General features: G+C 44.9%; 1 protein-coding gene across 1 annotated transcript in view; it reads right to left on the reverse strand.

Annotated features, from left to right (window-relative positions):
* The window catches only part of C5H1orf115 (chromosome 5 C1orf115 homolog), a 52,921-nt gene extending 44,230 nt beyond the window's left edge, over positions 1–8,691 (reverse strand). Inside the window, exon 1 of the mRNA XM_069233862.1 lies at positions 4,742–8,691. Within this exon, the coding sequence (XP_069089963.1) occupies positions 4,742–5,074 (333 nt within the window). The 5' untranslated portion in view covers positions 5,075–8,691. The remainder of the gene's footprint in view (positions 1–4,741) is intronic.
* Between the last annotated feature and the right edge of the window lie 2,869 nt (positions 8,692–11,560).

Raw genomic sequence — 11,560 nt, forward strand, 5'->3', positions numbered from 1 at the left:
GCCACGAATTGCCATCCCAGCAGGGCCTGCTCAGCCTTCTATCCTTCTGAGGTCAGTAAACTTGAAGACAACTATATTGGGTAGTAGAAACATCTGTTATTTTCAGTGCCTGGAAGGGGCATTAGCTCTACATAAAACACACATTAAAACAAGTGCGAGTCTAATGTGAATCAACCAGAAAGGTGCAAATCAAAGCTATGTATGATCTGGCCTCATTTTTAAAAAAATATACCTTGTTTGTGATTCGGTCGATCTTTCGTCAAAGCCGAGGCTAGTGCAAAGTTTTCATCCTTGCAGGGCTGCATGGGAGTTCCTGAACTTCACTCTCCATTCTGCAAGTCAGAATTATGGCCCACTGAGCTAAACGCTCGCCAGGGGCATTTGCAGTGATCTGAAGGTATTAAGTTCAAAACCCAGCAAGGCAGACCCAGGCTTCCATCCTTCCGAGGTCGGAAAATGTAGTTTATCATTTGTGTTTTAGGAATATATGTTGGTTGCATCACTTACAAACCACAGAAGTACCATTTGAAGCTCTACAGGGAGTGCAGAATTATTAGGCAAATGAGTATTTTGACCACATCATCCTCTTTATGCATGTTGTCTTACTCCAAGCTGTATAGGCTCGAAAGCCTACTACCAATTAAGCATATTAGGTGATGTGCATCTCTGTAATGAGAAGGGGTGTGGTCTAATTACATCAACACCCTATATCAGGTGTGCATAATTATTAGGCAACTTCCTTTCCTTTGGCAAAATGGGTCAAAAGAAGGACTTGACAGGCTCAGAAAAGTCAAAAATAGTGAGATATCTTGCAGAGGGATGCAGCACTCTTAAAATTGCAAAGCTTCTGAAGCGTGATCATCGAACAATCAAGCGTTTCATTCAAAATAGTCAACAGGGTCGCAAGAAGCGTGTGGAAAAACCAAGGCGCAAAATAACTGCCCATGAACTGAGAAAAGTCAAGCGTGCAGCTGCCACGATGCCACTTGCCACCAGTTTGGCCATATTTCAGAGCTGCAACATCACTGGAGTGCCCAAAAGCACAAGGTGTGCAATACTCAGAGACATGGCCAAGGTAAGAAAGGCTGAAAGACGACCACCACTGAACAAGACACACAAGCTGAAACGTCAAGACTGGGCCAAGAAATATCTCAAGACTGATTTTTCTAAGGTTTTATGGACTGATGAAATGAGAGTGAGTCTTGATGGGCCAGATGGATGGGCCCGTGGCTGGATTGGTAAAGGGCAGAGAGCTCCAGTCCGACTCAGACGCCAGCAAGGTGGAGGTGGAGTACTGGTTTGGGCTGGTATCATCAAAGATGAGCTTGTGGGACCTTTTCGGGTTGAGGATGGAGTCAAGCTCAACTCCCAGTCCTACTGCCAGTTCCGGGAAGACACCTTCTTCAAGCAGTGGTACTGGAAGAAGTCTGCATCCTTCAAGAAAAACATGATTTTCATGCAGGACAATGCTCCATCACACGCATCCAAGTACTCCACAGCGTGGCTGGCAAGAAAGGGTATAAAAGAAGGAAATCTAATGACATGGCCTCCTTGTTCACCTGATCTGAACCCCATTGAGAACCTGTGGTCCATCATCAAATGTGAGATTTACAAGGAGGGAAAACAGTACACCTCTCTGAACAGTGTCTGGGAGGCTGTGGTTGCTGCTGCACGCAATGTTGATGGTGAACAGATCAAAACACTGACAGAATCCATGGATGGCAGGCTTTTGAGTGTCCTTGCAAAGAAAGGTGGCTATATTGGTCACTGATTTGTTTTTGTTTTGTTTTTGAATGTCAGAAATGTAGATTTGTGAATGTTGAGATGTTATATTGGTTTCACTGGTAATAATAAATAATTGAAATGGGTATATATTTGTTTTTTGTTAAGTTGCCTAATAATTATGCACAGTAATAGTCACCTGCACACACAGATATCCCCCTAACATAGCTAAAACTAAAAACAAACTAAAAACTACTTCCAAAAATATTCAGCTTTGATATTAATGAGTTTTTTGGGTTCATTGAGAACATGGTTGTTGTTCAATAATAACATTAATCCTCAAAAATACAACTTGCCTAATAATTCTGCACTCCCTGTATATAGAAAGCAAAATATTAGTGTGCACATAAAAGCCCCTGGTTATTGTCTGATTTAGAGTGTTTATATAGCGATTTTTCCTGTTTGATTTTACAAGGAAGGCTACTCAGGTCAGGGTTTCTGGCAGAGATGCGGTGGTTTGTTTTTTCACCATATTTTGCGACCGCTCACCATTGTTATAAGCTACTTCCCTTTTATCCTCTCAGGAATAGGCGGGAAGGGCTGGTCTAGTTTTGTAAAATCAACACAGGAAATAAAAATGAAAAAAAACGCAAATTGATACAATAGTTATTGGGTTTCGCGGTTATTGTGGTTTTATGTGTTATTTGTACCACATTGTAGATATATACAAAGGAGTCCAGCTTCTCACAAAAATCTGAATTCCCCTACGTCAGTGCAAAATACAAAAACTATGTGGTAGATGAACCGAGAAGGTGCAAAAAATAAATACTTTTTCTATAAGTTATGGGGCCGATGAAGTCACTGCTGTTTTTAGACCACATTTAAAGGGAGCAGCCAGATCAGAGGAAGAGCTCTGACTGCCCCGTTCTTCATCACCGACAGTCGGAACCAATAAATGGAGCACGACATTCACTGGATGTCCCTCAATGCTATTTCTGACCAGTCCTGTTAAATGTCCCAACTCTCTTTAAAGGGACAAGTGGATGACGTCACAGCACGTCTTAACCCCCAATCAGACGTCATTAAACAAGGCCACGTTCTAGAATGATTGTTGTTGGTGATGGATAGAGATGCATGAAAAGGGACACGATCGTTTCCCTACCATGGATGGCCATTTCGAATTCTTCATCTTGACACCCTTGAGTCAATGGCCTGCTTGGCATCTTGGCACTCCGCAGGTGGCACTGGCTAAGATACCAAGGGAGTTGCCCCGATCATTGGTATGGGCAGGTAACATTTTCCACAACTCACAACTTCTCTCACCCTCGCTGCAACTCAGATGTGTCCCCTATTTAAGTGTTTCGGCAAACCAAGCACAAGATGTGTGTTCCCTCTGTTGGTGGGCGAGCCGAGGCAGGATGTGCCTGGTTCAGGCCACAGGCGAGCACCATGCTCGGCTCTGAGGCCCGACTGGAAGGTGCGCCATGGATGAGCCGGGCACTGCCCTCTCCAGCTCCGGTGAAAGAAAGAAAACAAGCAGCCCCTATGTAATGAAGGAGAGCTGCTGCAATATTGCAGGAGTAAAAGTGAAACGTGTACCTTTTTTACTTGGGGTAAAGTGCTTCAACGCCTTGTCCGAGGTAGTAAGCGCTATAAAGATGCAATTACACTACAAATAACCCGCAATCTTAATTAAAAACATAAGAAGAAGGTGAACATATGTCTAGCAGACATCTTCTCAGGCTTTAGCTCTTAATGCCAAGGGAGACCTGTGACTCCGCTCTGGCTTGCCCCTATGCATTGCACGGCAACGTGTTGCTGCCACTGCTTAATTTGTAAATATAAACGTGCCGGTGCTCGAAGCCCTCCTCTTAAACACGAGGCTGCTGCAATTTAAATGTGCGAACACGGAATACTGAGGCGGCGGAATGCCGAAGCCATCTCGGGCCTCTTAAATCCATTTAAAGCCACTCAACGCCCCTTCAGCTCACTCCTGCAGCTTTCTGCTTTCTCCTTTGTGACGCATTTTCGTTTTTCTCTTCCTCCGTCTTTCCCTTATGTATCTTTTGCTCGCAGCAAATGCTTAGGGCAGAAGAATAAGGGCCGGCCCTCAAAAGTAAGTGTCCGTGCTCAGCACCGGAAACAACAAGCACAAATTAAGCACTGGTTGCTGCGCTTTTAATAACTTTTGAACAGTTTTAGCTAGAAACAAGTTTGTATGTTAAAGTCTGCAGATTATGCATCTGATTATGGATTATGTGACATCTATAATCAGGTGAAAAACGCAAGGGCTGAACAATCGCAGTGATCCTGATGTCAACCAACACCATCCTCTGGGCACACGGAATCAGTGCTGAAGACAACTTCCTAAGATCTGTGTGTCCCTGATGAGGCTTCCAGAACCTCGAAGTCGCCTTAGGGGGTAGTGACTCTGTCACTGCAACACCGTCACCGTTTACAGTGCTGGGCTTTCATTTAACAAATTAGTGGATTCTGGGAGTTGTAGTCTCGGTCCATCTCCCACTAATACACATGATAACATGCAATAAGAAACATCAGGCTGCGACATATGGGGTTTATTAACCTGGAATCATCCGATAGCTGTCAATCTCGACAGTTTTCTCCATGCAAAATGTTATAGTTCTGGTGCCTTGCAAATTTATTGTTTTGCTAAACACAGCATAAGCGCAAACTGCCATTACCAGAATGCAATAGGAAAACTATGAACGTGTGAACTACATGGAGCAACAGGTGAACCTGTGAGTCATAGTGAGTTATGTGGAAGATCGTCCAGAACCGCTTGCCATACCTTCTGTTTGGTTTTAACACTAAAATGCAGGAATACATTTAACAGGAAGGAAAATACAAGTTGCGTACTGCACCAAAGAGATCTCTGCACGTAAGTTTCGCTAATAGCAACACCTGCTATTTACCGCGCTTAGAAGCGGCGCGAAGCGCTGCAAAAAAACAAGCTCCTGCTGGTTTGGGAGGTACACTGTGGATTTTGGAGCGCTCTTACCCTGGCATACTTCTTCGCCTTCTGCTTCCTGCGGCTCTTCTGCTCCCCCTTGCTCTCTCGCTCGCCCCCCAGGGGCTCATACTTGTCCGGGAGTGGGGCGAGGTGCACCTTTTTGGAGCAGCGCTTCTTCTTGCCTTTGCGTCCGTCCCCCGGCTCCTTCTTTGCTCCGGCGGTCCTGTCAGGGCTCCGTGCGGGGGTCTTGGCGGCGCCGCCCACCTCCACCTGCGGGGCACGGTCGCTGCCCGGGGTGTGCTCCTCGGGCAGGAAGGAGAGCTGGTCCTCGCCCGGCCGCAGGCGGGGGTACTTGGCCTTCCTCTTGCCTTTCTGCCTCATTTTCTGGGGCTCGTCCCCCTCTGGCTCCCTCGCGGTAAGAGCTGTCAGTGCGAGTGTGATCAGCTGTGGGGACCTTTACTCTGCCCTCCCCTCCCTGAGCTGGAGAGGGCTGGACGGGGCGAGCCTGACCCGTGGTCTGTGGGACTGCCAGAAATGGGGGGGCAGAAGAGTTTCTGCAAAAGTCAACAAACACCCGAGGCACCCCCCGGCTGCAAGCAAACAGGCGACTCTGCTCTGACAAGATTACATTGTTCTGCCCCACCCCGTATACACTGTCTGGTCCTGGGGCACAGACTGGTTTACTTCTCTCAGCAGGTACACCCCGCCCCCCTATGTCTTGCAAGTGTTGTTTTCAATTCGGACATTCTTTTCCCACTTTCAAGTTTTAATTAATTCCGAAGCTCCCAGCGCTGGTGTGTCTGGGTAAATGATCGGATTGGACGCCGAGGGGAAGTAAACAACGTACAAAGTTGGTTAACAGCGCCCCGCCGCGCTCCCCGTTGTAAGAAGCTCCCAGACGTGCTAGGTTGTGGGGGGCCACAATCAGCAAAAGACGCAAACTGCGTTTACTCCAATTAATCCGTTCATGTTTGGAGAAGCGCTAGAGACGGTGGAGCCCTCGGCACCTTCCCAGCGCTACACCTACAGAGTTCCACTTGCTTTGTGGTGGTGTGGAGACAATTGTGTAGTAAAGGTACCGTGGCCTAACAATAGCAAGGAAATGTCTATCCTAACCCTGGTTAGGGAGAAAAATACAAATAATTCAGGTGCAATGAGCCCCGTGCCGCTGCTGCTACCCCCCTTTGGGAGAAGTGGGCACATCTTGGTCGTGTTTTATCGTGCTCTGTTGGGCTTTGTTGATTAACAGCTGCACAAGCATAGTACTGTGTTGCAAAACCTACATCGCGTTTAATTCCCCCATGTGAGTCGCTGAAGCGCTTGCCTACGTGGGTAGTTTGCGTCACGGTATAGGGTGTGTGGTTGGAAGTGTGTTGTCTTTATTTTGACACTGGAAGTGCTTCCATGTCTTGAATGATGACTGCCAAGGTGTGGATATTGTGTTATGGGACGCAGCGCATAGCAGTGTGGTGGATGAAGAAGTGTGAGACAAGAGTCTGTGGTTTTCGGTAGAGTAGTTTACGGTTTTCAGTAAGCTGGCAGGCTTGAACAGCTTTGCAGGTCTCTACAGGGAGTGCAGAATTATTAGGCAAATGAGTATTTTGACCACATCATCCTCTTTATGCATTTTGTCTTACTCCAAGCTGTATAGGCTCGAAAGCCTACTACCAATTAAGCATATTAGGTGATGTGCATCTCTGTAATGAGAAGGGGTGTGGTCTAATGACATCAACACCCTATATCAGGTGTGCATAATTATTAGGCAACTTCCTTTCCTTTGGCAAAATGGGTCAAAAGAAGGACTTGACAGGCTCAGAAAAGTCAAATATAGTGAGATATCTTGCAGAGGGATGCAGCACTCTTAAAATTGCAAAGCTTCTGAAGCGTGATCATCGAACAATCAAGCGTTTCATTCAAAATAGTCAACAGGGTCGCAAGAAGCGTGTGGAAAAACCAAGGCGCAAAATAACTGCCCATGAACTGAGAAAAGTCAAGCGTGCAGCTGCCACGATGCCACTTGGCACCAGTTTGGCCATATTTCAGAGCTGCAACATCACTGGAGTGCCCAAAAGCACAAGGTGTGCAATACTCAGAGACATGGCCAAGGTAAGAAAGGCTGAAAGACGACCACCACTGAACAAGACACACAAGCTGAAACGTAAAGACTGGGCCAAGAAATATCTCAAGACTGATTTTTCTAAGGTTTTATGGACTGATGAAATGAGAGTGAGTCTTGATGGGCCAGATGGATGGGCCCGTGGCTGGATTGGTAAAGGGCAGAGAGCTCCAGTCCGACTCAGACGCCAGCAAGGTGGAGGTGGAGTACTGGTTTGGGCTGGTATCATCAAAGATGAGCTTGTGGGGCCTTTTCGGGTTGAGGATGGAGTCAAGCTCAACTCCCAGTCCTACTGCCAGTTCCTGGAAGACACCTTCTTCAAGCAGTGGTACAGGAAGAAGTCTGCATCCTTCAAGAAAAACATGATTTTCATGCAGGACAATGCTCCATCACACGCGTCCAAGTACTCCACAGCGTGGCTGGCAAGAAAGGGTATAAAAGAAGGAAATCTAATGACATGGCCTCCTTGTTCACCTGATCTGAACCCCATTGAGAACCTGTGGTCCATCATCAAATGTGAGATTTACAAGGAGGGAAAACAGTACACCTCTCTGAACAGTGTCTGGGAGGCTGTGGTTGCTGCTGCACGCAATGTTGATGGTGAACAGATCAAAACACTGACAGAATCCATGGATGGCAGGCTTTTGAGTGTCCTTGCAAAGAAAGGTGGCTATATTGGTCACTGATTTGTTTTTGTTTTGTTTTTGAATGTCAGAAATGTATATTTGTGAATGTTGAGATGTTATATTGGTTTCACTGGTAATAATAAATAATTGAAATGGGTATATATATTTTTTTGTTAAGTTGCCTAATAATTATGCACAGTAATAGTCACCTGCACACACAGATATCCCCCTAACATAGCTAAAACTAAAAACAGACTACAAACTACTTCCAAAAATATTCAGCTTTGATATTAATGAGTTTTTTGGGTTCATTGAGAACATGGTTGTTGTTCAATAATAAAATTAATCCTCAAAAATACTACTTGCCTAATAATTCTGCACTCCCTGTATATGGTATTTCTTAAGGTCATAGTCCACTTAGCTGGTTACTGCACTGCGTGGTCTGTTCTGAGACGCATTTAACATGGTAAGCAGGCATAGGCTGTAGGGAGAAACGGTGGAGAGATCTGCTGGGATCAGAGCTTAATTTGTGCTTGTTGTTTCCGGTGCTGAGCACTAGCACTTATTTTTGAGGGCCGGAGCTTATTCTTCTGCCTCAAGCATTTGCTGCGAGCAAAAGACTCATGGGAAAGACGGAGGAAGGGAAAAACGAAAAAGCGTCACAAAGGGAGAAAGTAGAAAGCTGCAAGAGTCAGCTGAAGGGACAGGGAGTGGCTTTAAATGGATTGAAGAGGCCCGAGATTGCTTCAGGATTACGCTGTCACAGTATTCCTTGTTCCCACATTTAATTGCAGCAGCCGCATGTTTAAGAGGGCGGCTTTGGGCACCAGCTCCTTTTTATTTACAAATTAAGCACTGGCTGGGATGTTGCACTGTGGAGGGGGCATGGAGGGCTCCAGCCTTTCAACACAGCAGTGAGGGGCTCTTTGGGTTGCCTGTTGCTGTCAGTGATTCTAAACCTCTGACAGGCCTGAAGAGAAACAAAATAACACATTTTGTTTTCTGTTTAACACAGCCTGGGTGTATGTTTGGGAGAAGGCCATGGAAAGAAGGTGGGGTGACCTCATTCAGAAATTAACATCTATTGAGCAAGCAAGAGGGAACAACATTGGCAGTCAATATGTGTGGCTTTAAAGAAATGCGCGGTCGTAAGCAAAGTAGCATGTGAATGAATATGTAGTTATGTGGAAGCAAAGAACTGTACAATATTATTGGTGTAGTTTAGAGGGTGAGATGAAACTTCTACTGTCAAGCCACACCCAAAAATAAAGTAACTAAGAGGTTTTTGATGTTTCAAATCAAATTTATTTGACTATACAGAGTTAGAAATAATACAGAAATACAAAAAATAGAATGCAAACATGAAATAATAAAAAGTCATAAATACAAGGTAAAAAAAACAAACATAAAAAGATTAGAAATTCACAGAGTTGCACCAGCGTTTCGCACATTAAAAAATACTCTACCCCCACAGCACACTAATTCATCAGATACCTTACGCAGATAATAAAAGGCTGGACGGCATTGTAAGAACCCCTTTCAAGATAGGGAATACAAATCTGCACCTGAAAGGGGCATACAACTTGCTGAAAAATATAAAATGCAATACAGTCTGTACACAGGCACCATTGCAAGGACATATGAGAATGCTTTTTGGGTCAAACTGGCCTAAGGGGAAGCACACATTACACCTAATAGAAACAAGACGAAATTTGGTAATAAGCGTCCTTTCAACTCACATTAGTGACCTGAGATAAGTAGACCTCAGTCCCGGGTGTACTTTAATCATAACAAATTCCCACACAGAGAATTTCATCAATTCGTTTGCTTACTTTTGTCTCATCACAAGTTTTTTAAACTCTGTCTTGACCCAGCGCTTATCGGATCTACTTAAGAGCTGCAGGGAAGTAAATATCTCTGGACAGCCCAAATAAAATATGCTATATTCTTAATATAATTTAACCAAGGGATAACCCAGCCCAGGACACACAACAAACAGTCTAAAATGATTTCCGTTTCAAAGGAAGAATGCTAATTTATCCAAATAAAGATCCAAAGAAGAAAAGATGCTATCTTCAATGCTATCCTCTACATAGCCCAGGGCCAGTTCCTCATGCAGGCAAAACCTCAGGCTAGTGGGCCCCACACCTAGCAGCCTTCTACAAAATCTAATTTTCCGGGTTATTCTGATAGCTTCAAATCAACGCCCCGTACTGTAGGACTGGGAGTCATTGAAGCCTAAATACCTCAAGTAGGTGTATAACAGGTTTACGCCAAATCCTAGAAGAAAATTCAAATGTTGTGTCTACTGCAGCATTAAAACGTGTACAGCGCTTAGAAATACAGGGGTGCCAATTTACTTTGTCATCAAAAGTCACTCCTAAATATGGAAATTCATGCACACAACTAATGACATGGCTGTCAATTGTCACAGAGCCCAATTTACTCTGAGGCTTGCCACACACCCTATAATGCGTTTTAACGATATTTAATTCCAGGTCGGAGTCGGCCATAAACTCCACAAAAGCATTCACTGCACCTTGTAAGCCATTCATTGTGCGTCCCATTAAGATTGCATCATCAACGTATAACAAAGTAGGCACACTTTTCCCACGAATGACTGGTGCATTCTTACACCTTTTCACTTAAAAATCGCACAGGCCATTAATGTACAGAAAAAATAACATTGGCGCTAGGATACATCTCTGGCGCACCCCTCTATAAAGGTTGAAAAAATCAGTGCGTTTACCATTCTGCCCGTACCTTGCAGAGGCGTTGGTATCAACATGGAGCATTCACAAAAATTCCACAATTACATTTGGCATCCCCATCTTATATAAGGACCCTGTTGGAAATGGCCCTTTTTGCCGGGCTATCCCCAAACTTTTTGCCTTTTTCCTCCTATTTTTTCTGATCTGTTTTTGCTTGTTGATTGTCTCCGTGCAATTTACCACTGCAGATAAGTGGAAAGTGCAAGTGCTCCCTGTTTAAACTGTATTGGTGATTTGTTTATCCATGATTGGCATATTTGGTTTACCTGTACATCCCTAGTAAAGTGCACTATGTGTGCCCAGGGCCTGTAAGTCAAACGCTGCTAGTGGTCCTGCAGCACTGATTGTGCCACTCATATGAGTAGCCCTGGCAGTGTCTGTGTTTGTAGTTTTGCACTGAAAATTGGACCTGGCAAGTGTACCCACTTACCAGGCGCAAACATTCCATTTTACTACATGTAAGTCACCCCTGAAGTAGGCCCTAGATAGCCCCATGGGTAGGGTGCAGTGTATTTAAGAGGCAGGACATGTACTGGTGTATTTTACATGTCCTGATAGTGAAATACCCCCAAATTCGTTTTTCACTATTGCAAGGCCTATCTCCCCCATAGGTTAACATGGTACTGCCTTTAAATATCTTTTAGTGCAGTTTCCCATTGGGTGCAGATAGAGACATGGAGTTTGGGGTCCCTGAACTCATAATTTAAAAATACATCTTTTTGAAGAGATGGTTTTTAGATTGTCTGTTTGAAAATGCCACTTTTAGAAAGTGGAAATTTTCTTGCTTAACTAATCTGTGCTTCTGCCTGCCTATGGAATCCACGTCTGGGTCAGACTGACATTAAGGCTGTTTGTGAATTCCCTCTAGACAGTGACACAAAGGGAGCTGAGGTATATCCTGCATATCCTGATGAGTCTCCTGGGAAAGAGCGGGGAGGAAGGAGCGGACACCTGCACCTGAAAGGGCAGTGCCTGTCCTCACACAATGACATCTCCAACCCCTTGGTGTGTGTCTGGGGCCAGGCTTGGGCAAGGCAGGATCTTGTGAACAACAGAGACTTTCCTTTGAAGTTTGCCTACTTCAAAGGCAGAAATGAGTATAAGTAGTGGATCCAAAACTCCAGACATTTAGAACACTTCTGGATCAAGAGGAACCTGTGCCAAGGGGAAGAGCTGAAGAGCTGGAGGAGGAGTACTGCCCCTTCACTGTGTGTGCTTTGCTGGGTTGGCCTGCAGTCACTACGTCTGCCTTAAAGAGGACAACAACTGGACTTTGCTGTGTATCCTGCTTGTTAGGTTTCTCCAACGGCTTGAAGTAGAGCTTGCCGCCTGTTGGAAGTCTCAGGGATATCAA

The sequence above is a fragment of the Pleurodeles waltl genome, chromosome 5 (assembly GCF_031143425.1).
Source record: "Pleurodeles waltl isolate 20211129_DDA chromosome 5, aPleWal1.hap1.20221129, whole genome shotgun sequence".
Lineage (NCBI taxonomy): Eukaryota > Metazoa > Chordata > Amphibia > Caudata > Salamandridae > Pleurodeles > Pleurodeles waltl.